Here is a 21,223-nt window from a genome sequence, read left to right as displayed (position 1 = left end):
CACAGACATCTACTCAATTTTGAGATTCCCACATTCTTTAAGAAAACTACTATCATCCCAGTGCTAACGAAATGCAAGATAGCATGCCTTAATGACTATTTCCCGGTGGCTCTGATATCAACCAACATGAAATGCTTCAAGAGACATCATGGTGACATCAACTACAGCCTCTCAGACACTTTTGATCCACTGCATTTTGCCTACCACTGCAATAAGTCTGTGGCAGATGTCATCTTCCTGGCACTTCTGTCATCCCTGGAATATTCAGATAACAAGAACACCCACTTTAGGATTCCTATTCATTGACTACAGCTGTAACTTCAACACCCTAATTCCAACCAAAACTCCCAGATCTAGGACTCAGCGCCATTCTCTCCAACTGGATACAGTCAGAAAGAAAAGGCGAGATTGCATCCCCCACAATAATTCTCAGCCCATAACTATAATCCATATACACTCATTACTGTGCAACCAAATTCTGCTCAAATTCTTTTCACAAGTTTGCACTTGACAACACTGTAATAGACTGGATCTTGAACAATGATGATTTCAAGTACAGCAAGGAGATAAAGAGCTTAGTAACATGGTTTCAAGACAACAACCTCAATGCCAGCAAAACAAAGGAACTAGTCATCGACTTCAGGAAGCGGGGTGGAGGACACGGCCAGTCTATATCAATGGGTGCTAAAGTGAAGAGGGTTGAGAGTTTCAAGTTCCTAGGCAATTTTTTGCTGGTTCAAACACATTGACAATTTGACCAAGAAATCACACCAATGCTTTACTTCCTCAGAAGATTAAGGAAATTCAGCATGTCTTCAATGACTCCTACCAATTTCTATAGATACACCATAGAAAGCATACCATCAGGTTTGATTTGGCAAATAATTTACCAAAAACACAAGAAATTGCAGAGAGTTGTGGACGCAGCCCAGTACATCATGTGAACCAATCTCACCCTTCGCTCCCCAACTCCCTCCCATTGACTCTATCTACACTTCAGCAGGCCACAGGAATACAGCCAACATAATGAAGGACAATTCACACTCTGGGCGTACTCCTTCCCTTTCCTGTTGGACAGAGGATACAAATGCTTGAAAGCACGTACCACCAAATTCAAGAACAGCTTCTTACCTGCTGTTGAACAGACTTGAATAGCCCTCTCGGAAAGTAAGGATGTATGCCTGATCTCTCACACTCTACCTCGTTGTGGCCCCTGCACTTTTTATATCTGCACTCTCTGAAGCTGGAATACCCTATGTTCTGCACTGTCTCCTTTCTCTTTGCACTATTTCTTACACTTGTGTATGGCTTTGATTGTAATCATGTATGGATGATTTACCTGGATAGCATGCAAAACAAGGTTTTTCACTGTATCACAATACACGTGATAAACATAAACCGATTTGCAACATTAACCTCCTTTTAGGAACTTGCAACATTTCCACATTTGTTCTTCATTAGACAACTTTCACTGTCAAGTATAATAAATAATTGCAAATACTGTTTTAAAGTTATCATTTTTAGTTGGTAGCAGCTAATCAACCTCAGGGGTCCAGACAGTAAACGATTACATGTGGAGTCTTGCACCTTCAGTTGTAAATTGTTGTTGTTCTTGTTAAACTATAACATTTAATCGTAAACAATTATTTCTTCAATTGCTTTTGCCTCTGATTTTTGGTACAGAATCCCCTCCTCATAGTATTTACTTGTTTTTCCCAGTTAAGTCTCTGATCAATTATAACCCTCAGGATGTTAATGGTAGAACTTGATGAAGGTTATGCCATTAAATGTTAGACAATCTTGGGTTGGAGATTGTCATTGCCTAGTTCCATATGGCAGGAATGTCACACGTTATTTACCAGCCTGTGCTTGAATGCCTTCCACCTCTCCATTCTTTGAGTAGCTAAACATTGCCAAATCATAACTCGTACCCCCTGTGAAAATCATCATTGAAACTACTGAGGAAGGCAAGACGTAGAACACTGATGAGTAATTCCTTCCACGCTGCATTGATCCATGCATGTGGAGGGTCTTGCATCACAATCCAGACTTATGCCTTGTAAATAGAGAAGCTTTTGGGGGCAGGACATGTCCATATCATAGTAAACCATGTCTCTCTCCAGTTCTCGTACCTGTGGCATTTATGGGACAAGTTATTTTATGTCAAATTCTAGTTACTAACTATAGCTCTTAAGATAGAAATTTATTTATCACTGAATGTTCATTTTTAGCAAAGAAGAAATGGCCTTGTTGTTGTGCATAATTCAAAAATCATTGGGCTACACTGTTCAAGCATGGACCTACATGTTGGCCAAATTGCTGTTGTTAAACATGGATGCAGATTGAAAGAATGTGATCTCTACTTTTCAAGGAAACCATGCTCAACCTGCCTAAAGATGGTTTTAAATGGTAAGTGCAGTTAAAAAGTATTTTTATTGCTCCAAAATTTTAGCAGCTCTGTAGACATCTAACTCCAACCTTCGAATAAACTACTTTCCTGGAAGTACCTGGGCAACCACAATTTGCTTTGTAGAGTCTGTTTTTACATGGTAATACATATCAAAAGAGCCTGCTGTACTGAAATGGGGTCACTTGGAATTGGCAAAAAAAAGTACGATCACAGTAAAAGGTGATAGTGATATTTTAAATGAAGTTAAGCTTCACCCTGTAATTTAGCAGAGCTTACAAAACTGTATAACAATTAGACTTCCATATTCAGAAACATTTGTGTGGTGCTTTCACAGTAGCGTAAGGCAGGACATTCTAAAATTTTAATCCAGTGATATTCAGAAGCAATGGCAAATTTAGAAAAAAACATTCAATGGCTGTTGAATTATTTTTTTAAAGCAAATTAAAAAATATTAACATTACGTTACATTATGTGAGTTATGAAAATCACTTACAGCTATTTCAATCAATTAGAATTAATGGTAAAGCACTCATAGTGCAGGCTGTTTGTGGATTTCCCACCATAAAGAATGAGCATGTAAACGTTTTGAAGGGAATATGCAGCACTACAGGAAAAGAGCATGGGAGAGGGACTAGATACATGGGACTAAACAGATACATATTTCAAACATGTTTTTACTTTCGTATTTGTTTTTAATTTCAACTAATTTAAAAAAAAATATTTAATTTTAGCTGGAGTCAATCGAATTTCTTACTGGCCTGGAGATCCGGAGATAAGTTTGGCTAAGGACAAGGTAATGAATAACTGCGTTTCAGACGCAAAGTTGGACGCTAAGGCAGTGGAAAGACTCAAGTCCAATAGTCGAGCTCGTGTTTGCACCTTGCTTCAACCTCTGGCTTACAACATGCTTCAATTTGTTGAAGAAACTTCAAAAAAGTGTGAGTTTTTCCAAAGCATGAATGCCAAGGACGAGAACAATTTTACTGAATGCAGAAGAAAGAGATTGCGGGAATTTGAGAAATCATTCTTAATTAGCGACAGTGACACCCACAAACAAATCTTAAAGACTATTGGCTTAGAGAACGTGTGTGATGATGTTCATTTTATTAACTTAAGGCACAAAATGGAAGAGCTTGTTTTTTTGTTAGCAACCATCGACTGTAGTGTTCCAATGTCCGGAATATTTAATTGTGATGATTTAGATGGTGCATCCGAAGAGCACACAAACAATGAATTTCAAAATTTTGCAAGACACTGCATGGTTCAAGCCAGGCTATTGGCATATCGGACAGGTGAGTTGACCAAGTGGTTTTCATATTGTCTTCATCATCAAATTTAGTATGACAATAGTATTGGTTATGGTTTATTATTGCGTGTTATCTAGGTATATCATACCATGTATGAGTACATCAGGTGGTGCAGGAGAGAAAATAAAGTACAGAACATTGTAGAGTGTACAAAGATAACTGACCTTTTGCATATATTTATTAATGGAGAACGAGACTTTGATTATAAATAACATTTCATAGTATGAAGACAATACAAAGACTTCCTTTGACGTCATAAAATTTTTCGATTTCATCAACTGAGATATTATGGAAAACCCTCGAGTATGGATATCACCCAAAAAAATGTTTAAATCAATTTGGAGAGTTTGGCAAGCTTCCACAGGGTTATCTAACATGAAATGATTCATTCTGCAATTAGCATTCTTAAATATCTCTTAGGATTTCCAATTGACCATTGACGTTGCATCAGGTTTCACATATAAATTGACAATGTCAGTTTGACCTCTCCCCTATGCAGGCAAATGTGATTAGTATAGATGGGCAAAAACTCTGACATGCATATGGTGGATCAAAGGGCCCTTTTCCGTTCTGTACAACGCGATGAGTCTTTGTTGTCAGGTAGCTATTCCAAAATGAAGTGTTGGTTTATCCATAATTTACTCCAGTTATTTGGAAGACTAAATCAATCATATTTGGCCCATCAAATCTGATATCCTTGCATCTATCTCCCTGACCAGTATCTCAGGTTGAACAACCATTTTCTAGAACATTTACCCTTGGCCTTGTTGCACTCCTTAAAACCAACTTACTTGACTCAGTTTTATTCTCCATATTTCACAATACTTTGAGATGTTTCTCCACCTTTATGGTGATAAATAAATATAATTTATAGCATTAATTGCTTATCAAATGCAAGTTGTAGCATTAATTGCTTAACATGTTTTACATATTTTTAAGTGGTAGCGTATTACAGGTTGTTGTTGGAATCAATTTGACAAAGATAGGAGTTAGATTGAACTGGAATTGACTTTTGGCCAGGAAACCTTTTTTGATCTGCCTTTGGATAGGCATATGGATGAGAAGGGAATGGAGGGTTATGGTATGAGTGCAGGCAGGTGGGACTAAGGGAAAAAAGTTGTTCGGCACGGACTTGTAGGGCCGAGATGGCCTGTTTCCGTGCTGTAATTGTTATATGGTTATATGGTTATATGGTTTGGTTTGAGGATTTTCATTTGAGAAGATTATCATTTTAATTTGCACTAAACACTTCCAATGTGCATCCTTTAGCTATCATTTAATACACAGATTTTTTCATGATAAATATTGTGTTCTTCAAAATTCATATTAAAAATTAATACATTGGTATTCAAGAATTTTAATGAATGAATCATAACAGAATGTTTTGAGGTATCTTTTTTTACATTAATCCATTCCTGAATTAATATATTTCAGAGGATCAAAAGATTGGTGTTGGGGCAGTGATCTGGGCAGAAGGAAATTCGGTAAGATTTAGCTTTTTAGTGTTTTAAAATAAATTCTGCAATGCTTATGCTAAGGGCATTTGTCCTGGTATTTGGCTTAGTTCAGTTTAGAGATACAGTGTGGAAACAGGCCCTTCGGCCCACCGAGTCCGCACGGACTAGCGATACCTGCACATTAACACTGTTACCAACACACACTAGGGACAATTTAACATTTTTACCAAGCCAATTAACCTACAAATCTGTACATTTTTGGCGTGTAGGAGGAAACCAAAATCTTGGATAAAACCCACAAAGGTTATGGGGAGAATGTACAAATTCTATACATATATCATCCGTAGTCAGGATCGAACCCGTGTCTCTTGCACTGTAAGGCTTGGGCTCTACCGCTTTGCCACCGTGGCGCCCTTGTGACATAATTTCACTTGATGAAAGCAGGAGCGGATCTACTGTGCAATTAATGAAGCTTGATCGTCCTCAATCAATAACCCGTGCCTGCCTTCTCCCCATATCCCTTGATTCCACTAGCCCCTAGAGCTCTATCGAACTCTCTCTTAAATCTATTCAGTTAAATGGCCTCCACTGCCCTCTGTGGCAGGGAGTTCCACAAATCCACAATTCTCTGGGTGAAAAAGTTTTTTCTCACCTCAGTCTTAAATGACCTCCCCTTTATTCTAAGACAGTGGCCCCTGGTACTGGACTCGCCCAACATTGGGAACATTTTTCCTGCATCTAGCTTGTCCAGTCCTTTTATAATTTTATATGTTTCTATAAGATAACCCCTCATCCTTCTAAACTCCAGTGAATACAAGCCTAGTCTTTTCAATCTTTCCTTATATGACAGTCCCGCCATCCCAGGGATCAATCTCGTGAACCTACGCTGCACTGCCTCAATTACAAGGATGTCCTTCCTCAAATTAGGGATTTGGGATACCTGATGAATGTTTTCTCACTTCTTATCAAATAATTAATTTATCTTTATTGTAGAATAATTGTGAAGGCACAGGAGCAAGGTATCTGATTGGATGTGGTTATAATGCCTATCCAACAGGGTCAGAATATGCAGATTTTCCTCAGATGGATGAGAAACAGCAGAAAGATAGAGAAGCCAGGAAGTTTCGGTACATTATACATGCTGAACAAAATGCTTTAACTTTCCGGTAAGCATTCAAATTATTTTTGTGCAATTTACTTTGATAACTTCAACCATCTTAAGCCACTTCTGCATAAAAAAAGGGGAGAAAAACTTGTCTTTCACAACCTCAGAATATACCAAATGTGCTTTTCACCAAATTAAGTACTTTCCTGGAGTATTTTCTAAGGCAAGATTGAGAATGACTTGCTTAAACTCTGGTTTCTAAGGTGACTAATTTCAATGTGGGAATCATAGACTCTTCTACAAACGAGGCAGCTCATTTGTAGGGTGGAGTGCTCCTTAAGTTATTTACCCTGAGCTTCTGTCTGCTTTGAATGGATGGATATGAAAATGTCAATACTAATTCAAATGAGCAATAAAAATGCTGAAGGATCTACAGAATCCAGGCAATAACTAGAGGGAATTGGACAGATCAGGATCCATCCTCAGACTGATGATGCAGAGGGGAGAAAACTAGTGTTGAGAGGTGAGGGGAAGTAGTGGGGCAAAAACTGGCAAATAACAGGTGGATTCAGATGAGGAAGGGTTGATTGGCAGATAAATCAGGTGGGGGAATTGAGAGCATTCAATGGTCATGTAAGCTACTCAAGTGGAATATGAGGTGCTGTTCTTCTAGTTTGCATGAGGCCTCACTCTCACAGTGTAGGAGGCTGAGTATAGAAAGATTGTTATGATTCCTCCCACTTTCTTACAGTCAAAGGTGTGGCTATCGATTTCTCCGAGCTACGTGGACTACACACCTCCCCACCCTATCGTAAGGCCACCAGTTTTTTCCCCACCTTTTTCCTTCACCCCTCTCCACCAGCTTTCTCATCTCTATTTCATTAGACTGAGGAAGGATCCTGATCCAGAATTGCCTAGCCCACCAAATTTCTCCAGCATTATTGTTTTTGCTCAAAATTCAAGTATCTGTTGTCTATTGTGTCACCAATCCGAATTATCCTTTTGTTTTTTGAGCAGTCATGGGTTAATAGGATTGTTATTTATTCTCACGGAGGCTTTGAGCATATAATTGAATCTTATGTTCTATGCCTGGTAATCTTCAGAAAATGATCTCACTCAAGGAATAGCTCCTCATATAATGCACCTTTTATAAGGTGTTTGGTGCACATTAGTTGGAAGATAAATGTGGCACATGGTATAAAGTACTTTCTGGCTTGTACTCATTTTAATTAGCTTTATGGTTTGTCTATTTTCATTGGGCTTGAAACAGGATATAGAATGCTGTTAAATATTAAATAATTTGATATTGCAATAAATTTACAAAATTTAGAGATATTGTGCATCCTTATTCGTAGTGTACAAATACTGAGCAATCCATCCCTTTATTGCAGATAAAGTGCCTTATAACCTTATTCAGGGAGTGCATGTTGAAAGTAACAATGATCCACTCTTACAATCTAGATTCAAATTCAAATCTTTTTGTTTACACTTAGCATACAACTAGATGTAGTATGGATGAGTTCCTCAATCAGTGAGGAAATTAATTTATTTGAGTCCTGAGGATGATCTTGAGAGTAGATGACAACCACTGGAGGTTATCAAGCTATAAACATTTATTGACTGTTTAATTTGTTTCTTTTGCAGATGTCAGGATATTAAAGAGGATGAAAAGACAATGATATTTGTTACCAAATGCCCATGTGATGAATGTATACCCTTAATAAACAGTGCTGGTATCAAACAGATATATACAGGTGACCTCGATGCCGGCAAAGTAAAAGCAGATATATCCTATCAGAAATTTTCCGGTTTACAAGGAGTGAAGAAGTTTACAGTGAGTATCACATTACAAATCATAACTGCACAAACAAATCCAGGATCAGAAGATCACTTAATCCTTGTGTTACTGGCATGGTAATATTGACACTGAGATTATATTGCATATTGAGCCAATGAGATAGTGAGGATTGAATCCTGGTAATCGAGCAAATTCTGGCAGGTGCCACTTTCCCGATATTCATGCACACACACAAATCCCAAACTGTTTGCTGGGATTTGCCAAAATATGCTTTAATGTTGGATTCCATGTGGAGTCTAGATGTAGAATGCAAACTTGTTGCAGTTTCCTACCATTGTGTTCTGGAATCAGCTTTCTTAACCTGTGCCAGTTGAGGGCATTCATTTCAATGGACTTATGTCTACAGAGACTTATGTCTACAAGGGTCTGGGTATGTAGTAGATAATTTGCATTAAAATAAAACAATTTGATGTATTTAAACATTTGTTTTTATTGTAAGTGTTTCAAGTGTTCAAACAAAACAAATTGCTTAGTTTTTGAATATCTAAGTATCTCTGACATTCAATATTCGTAGATGAGTTCTTGTTCTTGGTTCTTGGGTCCTCCAAAATATTCCAACTGGAAATTAAACTGGAGGTGGGTCAGGGTCTAAGTTGCAAAACAGACAACTGCAGAGGCCCTGGCAAAGATATTTGCATCATCTTTAGCCACAGGTAAAGTTCCAGAAGACTGGACGTTGGCTAATGTTGTACCACTATATAAGAAGGGCAGCAAGGACAAATGAGGGAACTACAAGCTAATGAGCCTGATGTCAGTAGTGTAGGGGCTTTTTAGGAAAATGATCTACCAGCATTTTTATAGGCATGGACTGATTAGGGATAGTCAGCATGGCTTTGTGTGGAAAATCGTATCTTGCAAATCTGATTATTTGAGGTCAAGGCAGGACAGTAGACCTTGTCTATATGGACTTTAACAAGGCCTTTGACAAGGTCCTGCATGGTAGGCTTGTCTGGTAGAGGGTAGTTGTCGAGGGTTATTTTCCTGATTGCAGATCTATGACCAGTGGTGTGCCGCAGGCGTTGGTGCTGGGTTCACTAATGTGTGTTATATACATTAACAATTTGGATGACATTGTAATTAACATTGTAATCAAATTGGCAGATGACATCAACATTGGTGGGATAGTAGACAGTAAGGAAAGATATCTTAAGTTTACAACATTATCTAGAACAGTTCAGAAGGTGGGCCAAGAAATGGCAAATGGAAATTCTGACAAGAGGAGTAGACCATTCGGCCCTTCGAGCCAGCACCGCCATTCAATATGATCATGGCTGATTATCTAAAATCAATACCCCGTTCCTGCATTTTCCCCATATCCCTTGATTTCTTTAGCCCTAAGAGCTAAATCGAACTTTCTCTTGATAACAAATGGATATATGGATGCCAACGGTGGAACTAGCAGGAAAACTAGGGTGGGTGAGGGGGTGGTGGAGAGAGAAGGAATGCAGGAATTACTTGAAATTAGAGAAATCAATATTTTTTAGTTGCCTTCTGTTGATTTTGTAAAGATTCCCAACCCTCTAGCTTCCCGCTATTCTTTGCAATATGCCTTTTCTTTTGCTTTTTCTGCCTTTGACTTCCTTTGTCAGCCACGGTTGCCTCATTCTCCCATTAGTATGTTTCTTCCTCTTTGGGATGAAAAGATACTGCGTCTTCTGAATTACTACCAGAAACCCCTGCCTTTGCTGCTCCGCAATCATTCTTGCTAGGGCCCCTTTCTATTCAGCTTTAGTCTGTTCCTGCCCCATACCTGTGTAGTTACCTTTACTCAACTGTAATACCGATACATCTGATTTCAGCATCTCCCTCTCAAACTGCAGGTTGAATTCTATCATATTATGATCGTGGTCTCATAGGGGTTCCTTCACCTTAAGCTCCCTAATCAAATCTGGTTAATTTCACGACAAATTCAGAATTGGCTTTTCCCAAGTGGGCACGACCACAAGCTGCTCTAAAAAAACATCTCATAGGCATTCTGCAAATTCCTTCTCGGGATGCAGTACCAAGCTGATTTTCTCAGTCTACCTACATATTGAAATCCCCCATGTAACATTGCCTTTCTTGCATTCCATTTCTATCTCCAGATGTAATTTGTACCCTACATTCTGGCTATTATTCAGAAGCCTCTATACAACTCCCGTCAGGTGCTTTTTACCCTTGCAGTTTCTTAACTTCACACACAAGTATTCTACATCTTCTAATCCCATGTCATTAACAGCAAAGGTTTGGATTTCATTCTTTACCAACAGTACCACCCCACCCACTCTGCCCACCAGCCTGTTTTTTTTAAATGGGATGTGTATCTTTGGATGTTCAGCTCCCAGATCTGATCCTCTTTCAGCCATGACTCTGTAATGCCCACAATGTCAAACCTGCCAATTTCTAACTGTGCTACAACCTTATCCATCTTATTTTGTATACTGCATGCATTCAAGTATAAGACCTTCAGTTCTATATTCACCACCCCTTTTCAATTTGATCCCTTGAAATTAGACTCTATCCCTTTCTAAACTTTCTGTCCTATTTTCTTTTCTGGTAACTTCAGTAATCTCTGGGGCAGCACAGTGGTACTGCGGTAGTTGTTGTCTTACAGCGCCAGAACCCCGGTTTCAATGCTAACTACGTGTGCTGTCTGTACGGAGTTTGAACATTCTTCCTGTGACAACTTGGGTTTTCTCTAGGTACTCCGGTTTCCACCTACACTTCAAAGACATACAGGTTTAGGTCAATTGGCTTTAGTAAAAATTGTAAATTGTCCCTAGTGTGTCGGAAAGTGCTAGTATATGGGGCAGTTGCTGGTTGACACAGACTCGGTGGCTGAAGGACTGTTTCCATGTTGCATCTCTAAATTCTAAAGTCTCTCCTATACTCTCCTTCCCTTGAACTTTATCCATACTTTTCCAATCTGTGGAACGATTGCAAACAGACCAAAATGCAAGTAGTTAATCTAACGGGTGTGACTATCTCCTGACACATAGCATCCAGGTAATTCTCCCCATCCCTAATGTGTTGCAGTGTTTGAAATTCAGATTCCACGTCACCAATTTTGAGCTTGGAGTTCCTTGAGCAACTACCACTTGTTGCAGATATAGTCGCCAGAACTATAATGGGGTCTACCAGCTCCCTCAGCTACAGCATATCACATGATCCTGCATCCCTACTTTATTTATCTCCAACGACTACACTTTATTTATTCCCAAAGTTTTTTTTTAAATTCCCACTCCTGCTGCTCTGCCTCTGGCCTTGAAAGAGACTCGCATGCTGGTTCAGCACTCCTTTCTGCAGCCCTTCTCACCAAAGCTTATTAATCCATAGCCTGAGTTCTGTACTTGGCTTCAATACAGCACTTAAGCCTCTTAAGCCAAAGCATCATTTCGTCACCACCCTAATACAGCCATGCTCTCAACCAAAGATCATAGAAGTATCTTTGCTCTCAACAGGCAGCTCCGCTAAACCTTCCCTTCCCTTTATGTCTCTTCCTCAGCCAATCAAACTGCTTCTTTAGATGTCCTGCCAAATCAATCAAATCTTTGTCTCTGTCTCTGTCTCTTTCGCTATCTCTAATCAGTTCTTGCTCTTCTTTAAAAAATAAAAAATAAAAAGTTCTTGCTCTTCTAAAATGAATGTCGATCCTGTCCCTAAGAATCCCTGCCAATATGTTACCTACCATTGATATAAGATTCAACGGTCTGTAGTTCCCAGGCTTTTCTATGCAGTGTTTCTTAAATAGAAGCACAACATTAGCCACACTCCAGTCTTTCGGCACCTTACCTGTGGCTGCTGATGATAAGAATATATCTGCCAGTTCTTTCCCACCTTTTCACAATGACTTATGCAATGGCAACTTCCTTGTCGTAGTTTTTGTGATGAGGTGGATGAAGAAATAATATACAGGTCCACCACTGATTTTCAGCACCCTTGGTTCCAGACCATTGCTGGATTATCCATCTTGCCAGACCAACGTAGGTCACGGCCTCTGAGAGGAGTCAAAAGCTCTGGCGGGGGGCCGAGATACCGGCCTGCAAAGTCGTCCTTGGAAGTCGGCTACGGGAACAGACACGCCGACTCCGGCAGGACCGAAGTTCCAGAGCCTCAGCTGCAGGGGGCAAATTCGGCATTTGCCAATCGAAAATCCGACCGCGGAAGTCCCGATGAGGTTGCGATCGACCATCTCACCCGGCCTAGGCTCCACACTCTCATGGGGGACTTCTGGGGGGGGGGGGGGGGGGGGGGGGGGGGGGGGGGGGGGGGAGGGAGTTTCAGTGACTCTCATAATTTTGACTAGATTAAAGGAGCTGCCGAACCATCAGTTTTCAGAAAATCATTGGTGAACCTATACAAGTTTCTAATAGAGGAGATTAATTTAAAATCATGATTTGTAGTGATGTATATAAAACCTCTGTATTTATTTCCTAGTGGCAGAAAAATCCAGCCCACAGTATTTCACCGCCCGGTGTCCAGGCAGTTCACAGTGAGTATTAGTTCATTGATACTGGATAGTGTGGAATATTATGATTTGGGGAAGTGCACCGTACAGTCAATAAAACAAGTTGTAGATCATCTGGTTTTCCCAATTATACTTTTACATTGCATCTAATAGGTATTTGCAGGAGCGTTGTGTCTAGCCAACCTTAATTCACAGAGTACTACCACATACTAATGGGACTTTTTCACGGGGCGAGTTGACGCAAGATGTCACCAGAGTGAAGTGGTCGTGGTCCAGCACAGTCTCGCACGATATAACGGGGGGTAGATAAAGAGTTCCCACGGTACTCGACATTACTGTTATTTGTGCGAGTGACTTGTCCGTCTACCGAGCTTTCGCGTTAAATCTTGAATGAACATCGTGAACTACACGTGACACAAATGATGTAACTTTTTTTTTCACACACTATAAATATCCTCCCTTGGTTGAATTGGCTCATTTGGAGACATGTTTTACTGTGTATGTGGGAGACACAGATGGACTGAGCACAGTACCTCAGTCTTACTGTGTGTGGGAGAGGGGGAGAAAGAGACGTACACTCACAGAGGCAGAGTCTCTCAGCCTGTGTAAGAGGGAGGGAGAGAGAGAGAGAGGCACACACAAGGTGGATGTGAAATCTCACCTGCCTGTTTCAGTGACAGACACCCGCCGTCAGTAAATGAAGACACCCCCATCTGTCTCCCCCTCCTCTCCCTCGACTCCCCCACCTTTCCCTCCCAACTCCAGTCCCGTCCCGACCCCCTGGGAAACTGAATAGAGCAACAATATAGATATAGAAACTGAAACAATATAGAAACTGAATAGAGCAACATGGCAAAAACATCTCTGACACGCTTTACCCCCTTTCTTTGAGATTTTCTGGGAGCCATCTCTGCAAGTGTTCCTGTTAAAAAGATTATCCAACAATGACAATTAGGTGGGACGTCCTCGAAGGACACATGTTCCCTTGTCGATATTGAGACCACCTTTTTTACTCACCTTCTGTCCCCTCTGTCCAGCTTCCGGGTTTACCGTTCGCAGGAGTTCCCACGCGCTATATCTCTAAAATCTGAAGTTAGGTAATGTCTAAAGGAACTGCAGACGCTGGTTAATGCTGGTTAATACGCACAGAAGGACACAAAATGTTGGTGTAACTCAGCAGGTAAGTCAGATCTGGGAAGAAAAACATAAAAAGCTGGAGTAAGTCAGCGGGTCAGGCAGCATCTCTGGAGAAAAAGAATAGGTGGCGATTCGAATCGGAACCCTTCTTCAGACAGCCTAATCGGAATTGAGTCTGAAGATGTGTCTCGTCCCGAAACATCAGCTATTTTTCTCCAGAGATGCTGCTTGACTCGCTGAGTTACTCCAGCTTTTTGTGTCTGTCTTCGGTTTAAACCAGCATGTGCAGTTCACTCCTTACACGGGTCTCTGTACAACATTGATTGGTAGCGTTCCGGACCCTGCTTCGGAAAGGCATCGATCGCTAGTCGGCGAGGACTCCGACCTGTATCTCTCAAAGAAGTACATGTGAAAAATTTCTCACGGACCATAAAAATGCGTAACCTTTCAGTAAAGTCCCTTTTAAAGTCCCTTTTAAAGATTATAGTTATTTTCTTGAATCTCATTAACATAACTCATGAATAAGTTGATGTCCATATGCGGATGCAAATCTTTATTTTTATTTATTTTTTAAATTCAATCCCACAGAAGACAATTTTTACTCACCTTCTGTCCCCTCCGTCCAGCTTCCGGGTTCACCGTTCGCAGGAGTTCCCACGGTACCCGCAAGAGTTATTACGGATATCGCACTGGCCACTACGTCCATATAATGTTGCAATGCTCAACCACACGTGTACAAGTCACTCTTGGAGAAATTCAAACTTTCTTGAATTTTCTCCCGAGTGACCAAGATACACGATTACCTGCCGTTAGCGCTACGGTGGTCCACGGTGGTCCACGAATGCCGTACTGTTATCGCACGAGGTTCCCACGATGTTAAACTCTGGTTAACTCTTGCATCAAGTCGCCCCGTGAAAAGGCCGCTTTACCACCCACTCAGCCAGAAGTACTCGTCGGACCCAGGCGCCGTAATCCTTCCCGGGAGCCGGTCCCACACAACTTGAGCCGCCTTTCCTCGACACCCTTCATCTTCTTCCGATACGCAGGGACGCGTCTCCTACATGGGCTCCTCCTCCACACCCTGCATTTCCTCGCCCTGGTCCACCGTCTGGACACTGTGGCCTTCCGGTCGGGGACCCTCTAAGCAGGGATTCTCCCCCTCTACAATGGGGACCTGGGGTGGAGAGTACTGCAACCTGTTTCTCTCGCAGTTCACAGACCTGCCAGCCGCCTGCCATTTTTGCGGGCTGGAAGAGTCTGTGTACCACATGTATATGGAGTGTGTGAGGTTGCAGCCCCTATTCCAGTATCTAAAGGGGCTGCTCCTTGCCTTCTGGCTGCATCTCACCCACCATCCTCATCTTCGGACACCCTGTGCGTTGGGGAGAGGGTAGGGCTGAGGATATCCTGGTTGGGTTGCTCCTGGGCCTAGCCAAGCTGGCCATCCACGAGTCACGGTGCCAGGCGGAAGATGGCTCTGCCCGAGCCAGCTGCTTGCCCCTTTTCTGGGGTTATGTCCGTGCCCGGGTGGTGTTAGATAGGGACTACGTGTTGTCCACGGGGGATTTCCAGGACCGCTGGGCACAGCAGGGGATTGAATGTATCCTTGACAAGGAGTGTAAGATAGTTGTATAATAGTTTATCGTTTGTCGTGTATTATGGGGGTGGGTTCTGTTTTGATTGTTACTGTACTGTATATATTATTTTAATATTTGAATAAATATTTTTGATTAAAAAATGTTTTAAAACAGAGTACTTACCAAGTTTTTTTAAATTATCTGGGTAATAATTTCAGACTTCTTGCCTATTCTTTAAGCCATTGTTGGTCTGAGTTAGAAAACTACACACACAGTTGAAGATTCCAGCTCAAGTCTCTTGGTTTTGAATGGTTCCTTCTAAGATGTGCATGTTGGCAATTTGAGCCCACTTTTACTCAAAATGTGTAACCCATTTACAAGCCCTACAGCCGTTTAATCCATCTTGTTATTAATTTAAAGGAAATGGTTTTCTTTAACTCCATGATGAATCTCATTAATGTAGAAAACTGGGTGATCTCTTTCATAAGCACAAGGGAATACCAGCCAAGCCCTAGCAATTGCTTTGTTAGTTGTTATCTTTTATGTATCTTATTTGAATTGGATGTTGCCTGGAATTGCCTGCAGTAAGCTAAAGGCTCTGAGTCCCCTGTAAATAGGTTGACACTGTGGATTCACCTAGTTACTTCCATCATCCTTACTGCAGCTTTTTATGTTCTCTGAACAGGGAAACGAAGACCAACCAAGCTGCCCATCCTGGCAAACAACATTGCCCAAAGAATATTGAACACATTCACAATGAGCACCAACTCAGAAGCAGAGCTACATTGTGAGTCATCAGTACAGGCACGCTCTCCAAGTACAGAAGATCCCCTGTCTCCCATGGCTAAAGGTGATTTGAAGAGGCCACTGATGGCTCCTCACTCTGAAACTCAAATGGAGGAACTATTAAATAAGGAGCTCAGTGAGCCTGCTTTCAAACAGAGGTTGGTGGAGCATCAGTGTCTTGTGACTTCATTGGCTACTGTAATGAATGATGTGGTATGTGGGCTTGAGAAAATCAGGTCAAGTCTGAATACTTCCATGCCTGATATCTACAATGTACTGGATCATAATTTAACTGCTTTACAGTCCAATAGAGAGTCAGCATCATCTGAGACAGTTTTGGTAGAAAACACATTTACCCAGGAACTGAGCTGCATTGGGGCAGCACTTCAGAATGCCTTCAACGTTGCTATATCTGACATGGGTTCTAAAGTGCAAGAAAGCCTACAGATGGGATTTGAAAGTCTTGGAGAAAAAGTACAGTCAGCCATAACAAATGGGTTTGCTGATTTGGTAAAGGAACATGCATCTTCTCACCATAACCAATGCAGCCGACAGGGTGTAGCAATCTTATCCACCAGTGGGGTCAATAGCACTTCACATGAGGCGGGTATTCATGACAGTGGCCTGTCCCTTTCAACATCCCAACCAAGTCGGCTTTCACCTTGTTCCTTGCTGGAAAGCATGGATCCTTCTGTGGAGTCTCGAGTATCTGGAGGCACAAATCTAGCAAACTTACAATAAGGAGGGAAGGTATAAAGACTTCCTTTATAACTGAGGGATAATTAGGATACTTGGGAAAGCTTTGAATTATATAATATGGACATGGAGCATTTAGAATGTAATTCTGCTAAAGAAAGTGATTAGATGACCTCTCAACCATACTGTTGTGTGGCATGAATCACTTATCAATCACATATCAAACATATATCAATGATGTCAGACAAATAATATTTAAATCAATGACTAAGCTGATATTACATTTATTAATGGTAGATAAAAATGCTGGAGAAACTCAGCGGGTGAGGCAGCATCTATGGAGCAAAGGTTCTTTTATATTACAGTAACTTTCCTAGAAGGTTCTAACATGACCACTTGCTACTGCATCTCTTACCCATATTAAAAATAAATGCTGGAGGAACTCAGCGAATCTCAGGCAGCATCTTTCGAGGCAAAGGGATGATATTGATATTTTGGTTCTAGACTACAGGATCTCGACCCGAAACATTGACCACCCCCCTGCCTCATTAGATGCTGCCTAACCAGCTGCTTTTGGCAGTTCATTTTTGTTCCAGAGTACAGCATCTGCAGTCACTTGTGTCTCCAAACTTTACCAGTTTTTTTGCAGTAGCAAGATATGGTATGTCCTTTTTCCACACACTTTCACAATTTGCAGGTCTAATTAGCACATTCAGACTTTGCATTTACACTGCCTATCACTCCAATGCGTCTTTACCTCTTCAGAACTTCCAAGTGTCATGGTAGCCTAGTAAATCTATGCAGAGTTCCAGAAAAAAAAAAAAAATTCTCAGTTTGTTTGATTCAAATGAGGGACAGCAGCTTAATTGACACTTGCGGATTTTCTCACCTCTAACCATATTTAATTATGGCTAAAGAAATTTCTCTGGAGTCTCTACAATGCTGCCCCTGTACTTCAGTGGTCAGCAATGGACGTAATGTGGATAGATGGATTTAGTGTAGTTGAAAGCAACTGTTGAACATAGAACATAGAAGTATGCAGCACAGGAACAGACGCATTGGCCCACATCATCCATGCCGAACATGATGCCATTAAACTAATCTCTTCTGCCTGCACGTGATGCACATCCTGTATTCTCTGCATAGCCACGTGCCTATACAAAAGCTTAAATGCCACGAGTATATCTATCTCACTACTGTACCTGGCAGCGCGTTCCAGGCACCGACCAGTCTCTATGTTTAAAAAAAAATTTGCAACACATATCTTTAAACGTTTCTCCTCTCACCTTAAAGCTGCCCTCTAGTCTGACATTTTCTATCCTGGGGAAAAAGGTTCTGTATCTACCTTAGCTGGCACAGACATGGATGGACTGAATGGCTTGTTCCTCTGCTCTCTGACACTGTGACCCTATACAATGCAATTGAGTAGTCCGGTTGAACAGATTAGGTCTCTTTTCTCTTGAGAAAAGAAGACTAAAAGGTGACCTAAAGGCCTTGATAGAATGAATGCAGGGTAAATGTTTCTACACGTGGGGAAGATTCTACATTGTAGACTGCCACCAAAATATTCCAGTGGAGAACTGAGAAGAAATGTAATTACCTGAAGACTGATGAAGATGTGGGATTTGCTCTGTAGAATAGTTGGGTTGATTAGTATTGATGCATTTAAGAGGGGCGTGGACAGACACGTGACCGAGAACAGAAAATATATTCACTATTCGATGATCAAAGACAGGAGGAAATGCAAGTGGTGCATAAATGCCAGCATATTCAAGATGGATTGAATGACCTGTTTCTGTTGCATGCCTCTTCTTATTTAAAAAAATCTTTTGATACTGTATTGTTTCACATTATCATAAAATTATTTTTTTCGCAAATTGCTATCCAATTAAAAGGTACTTAAACGAGTTGATAAGTGAGTTAAAAACTCTCTCCTCTGCTATGGGTCCAGAATAACATCAAAAGCACCACTCTGAAAAGGTTCCACAGATCGTATATTCATAAAGGTACGATTCCTCGTGGTAGAGGCGGTGAATGTGAATGTCAGTGAAACTTTGCAAATCCAGAAGCCTTTTTTCTCTCTCAAAAGCTGAGCCTGTAAATGAAATTTAAAAATTGAAATATAATTTTATTGTGCAAAGGAATTGGGGAATTTGGAACCAAAGCATTTCGATGGAGGCAAGGGACAGATCTAAATGGATGGCTGAATGGGATTCTGAGATGAGTGGTTCAAACTAGTTCTATGATTCTAAGGTTATACGCAGTTTCAGTGCATGAGCTGTTTCTTTGATTCATATCAAAATGCACAGCATTTCACTTCAGTCCTTTCCCATAAATTGAATTCTAAGTAGCTATATTGCTAGAGATCATCAAATTGATGTTTTCTTGTAGAGCTGTGGTTTATATGTGTTATATCTGAATCTGTGCATTCTTTGTGTTACTTTTGCAGTAATCTTTTTTGATCTTTAATTTCTTTGTGCTCTGTAGCACATTCTCCTTTGGTATGCTTTGTTTTCCACTTCTTTTGTGGACTATGATAAAATACATCAAATTGTGCACTTTCTATAATAATCAATCTTGCATGATATTACACAATGTGAGATAAGTGTCAACACAAAGAAAGATAGAAGACGCAACTTTGTTTCCAAAGAATGTAATAATATATCTTAATAGTAAAATATGTTATATTAAGACATTGTAAATAAATGAATAAAATGGAGAGTTTGAATTAAAACACTTTCAATGTTTTTCATTACTCATGGTGAAAAACTTGCACTCACAAAAAAGGAACACAAAGTACATTCAATTGTTCATTGTGGACACCAATAATTAATGGTTTAATTTGCAAAGATGATTCATTAAGCATCAATTGTAAAATCCATTAATTGAAAGAGGAAGAGCAATATAAAAACTTGAGTGGTGGAACAACAGTTATCGGGAAATATTTTATAGACAATAGACAATAGGTGCAGGAGCAGGCCATTTGGCCCATCGAGCCAGCACCGCCATTCAATGTGATCATAGCTGATCATCCCCAATCAGTACCCCGTTCCTGCCTTCTCCCCATATACTCTGACTCCGCTATTTTTAAGAGCCCTATCTAGCTCTCTCTTGAAAGCATCCAGAGAACCTGCCTCCACCGCCCTCTGAGACAGGGAATTCCACAGACTCACCACTCTGTGAGAAAAAGTATTTCCTCGTCTCCGTTCTAAATGGCTTACTCCTTATTCTTAAACTGTGGCCCCTGGTTCTGGACTCCTCCATCATCGGGAATGTGTTTCCTGCCTCTAGCATGTCCAAACCCTTAATAATCTTATATGTTTCAAGTTCCTCTCAAGTTTCCCGCAATGTCCTCTGGATATACCTGATCAGGCCCTGGAGATTTGTCTACCTTCAAACATGACAGTACTTTCAGTTCTTCCTCGATGGTAACCCTGACTGCTCTCATGTCACTTCCAGTGACTGCTCCAATTTCCTCCATCCTACTGTCTTTCTCCTCGCAATATACAGAGGAGAAATACTCATTGAGGACCTTGCCCATCTCCTGTGGCTCCACACAGAAATGACTGCTTTGATTCTCTTGAGAGATCCCATTCTCTCTCTAGTTACCCTTTTCCCCCTAATGTATTTATAAAATATTTTGGGATTGTCTTTTATGCTACCCATCAGAGCTATCTCCTGGCCCCTTTTTGCCCTTCTGATCCCCTTTTTTAGTTTATTCTTTAGTTCCCGAAACTCCACCAGGGATGCACTTGATCCCAGCTGCCTATACCTGTCCCATGCATCCTTCTTGTTTTTGAGTAACGTCTCAATTTCCCTCATCAGCCAAGCTTCCTTACGTTTGCCTGCTTTGCCTTTTCTCTCTAACAGGGATGTACACATCCTGAGCTTTCTTCAGTACACTTTTAAAAACATCCCAGTTGGCCGATGTTCCTTTCCCCTCAAATAACCTGTTCCAGTCAACTTGAGCGAGACCTTCTCTCATACCCACAAAGTTAACCTTACCCCAGTTAAGCATTTTAACACGTGGACCCTCTCCATCCTGATCCATAACTATCTTAAACTTAATCAAACTGTGGTCACTTGTCCCAAAAGGCTCCTCCACAAACACTTCATTAACTTGCCCTTCCCAATTTCCCAATACTAGATCCAGCATTTCCCTCTCACGTTTGGGGGCCTCCACATACTGTTTAAGGAAGCTCTCTTGAACACTTTTGAGGAATTGCACCCCATCTAAACCCTTCACGCTATGATTTTCCCAGTCTATATTGGGAAAGTTGAAATCCCCTACTACAACAACCTTAATCGACCTGCAGCTATCTGCAATCTCCCGGCACATTTTCTCTTCTAATTCCCGTTGACTATTCGGCGGTCTGTAGTACACCCCCAACAAGGTGATCATCCCTTTCTTGTACCTCAGCTCCACCCATATAGCCTCACTAG

At 40.9% G+C, this 21,223-nt stretch overlaps 1 protein-coding gene across 3 annotated transcripts in view; it reads left to right on the top strand.

Annotated features, from left to right (window-relative positions):
• The window catches only part of cdadc1 (cytidine and dCMP deaminase domain containing 1), a 33,510-nt gene extending 13,996 nt beyond the window's left edge, over nucleotides 1-19,514 (top strand). Inside the window, exons 3-10 of one of the 3 annotated variants that reach the window (XR_004413999.1) lie at nucleotides 2,232-2,409; nucleotides 3,142-3,702; nucleotides 5,152-5,201; nucleotides 6,168-6,340; nucleotides 7,924-8,113; nucleotides 12,554-12,608; nucleotides 15,984-18,760; nucleotides 18,828-19,514. Coding sequence is in view for 2 of the 3 variants with exons in the window: in XM_033032821.1 (XP_032888712.1) it covers nucleotides 2,232-2,409; nucleotides 3,142-3,702; nucleotides 5,152-5,201; nucleotides 6,168-6,340; nucleotides 7,924-8,113; nucleotides 12,554-12,608; nucleotides 15,984-16,825 (2,049 nt within the window). In the remaining variant the exon portion in view is untranslated. Of the gene's footprint in view, nucleotides 1-2,231; nucleotides 2,410-3,141; nucleotides 3,703-5,151; nucleotides 5,202-6,167; nucleotides 6,341-7,923; nucleotides 8,114-12,553; nucleotides 12,609-15,962 lie in introns of all 3 variants that reach the window. The other 2 variants (XM_033032821.1, XM_033032822.1) reach the window with 2 other exon arrangements.
• Nucleotides 19,515-21,223: the final 1,709 nt, after the last annotated feature.

The sequence above is a fragment of the Amblyraja radiata genome, chromosome 14 (genome assembly GCF_010909765.2).
Source record: "Amblyraja radiata isolate CabotCenter1 chromosome 14, sAmbRad1.1.pri, whole genome shotgun sequence".
In the NCBI taxonomy this organism is placed as follows: domain Eukaryota; kingdom Metazoa; phylum Chordata; class Chondrichthyes; order Rajiformes; family Rajidae; genus Amblyraja; species Amblyraja radiata.
This window is presented reverse-complemented; position numbering and strand designations above follow the sequence as displayed.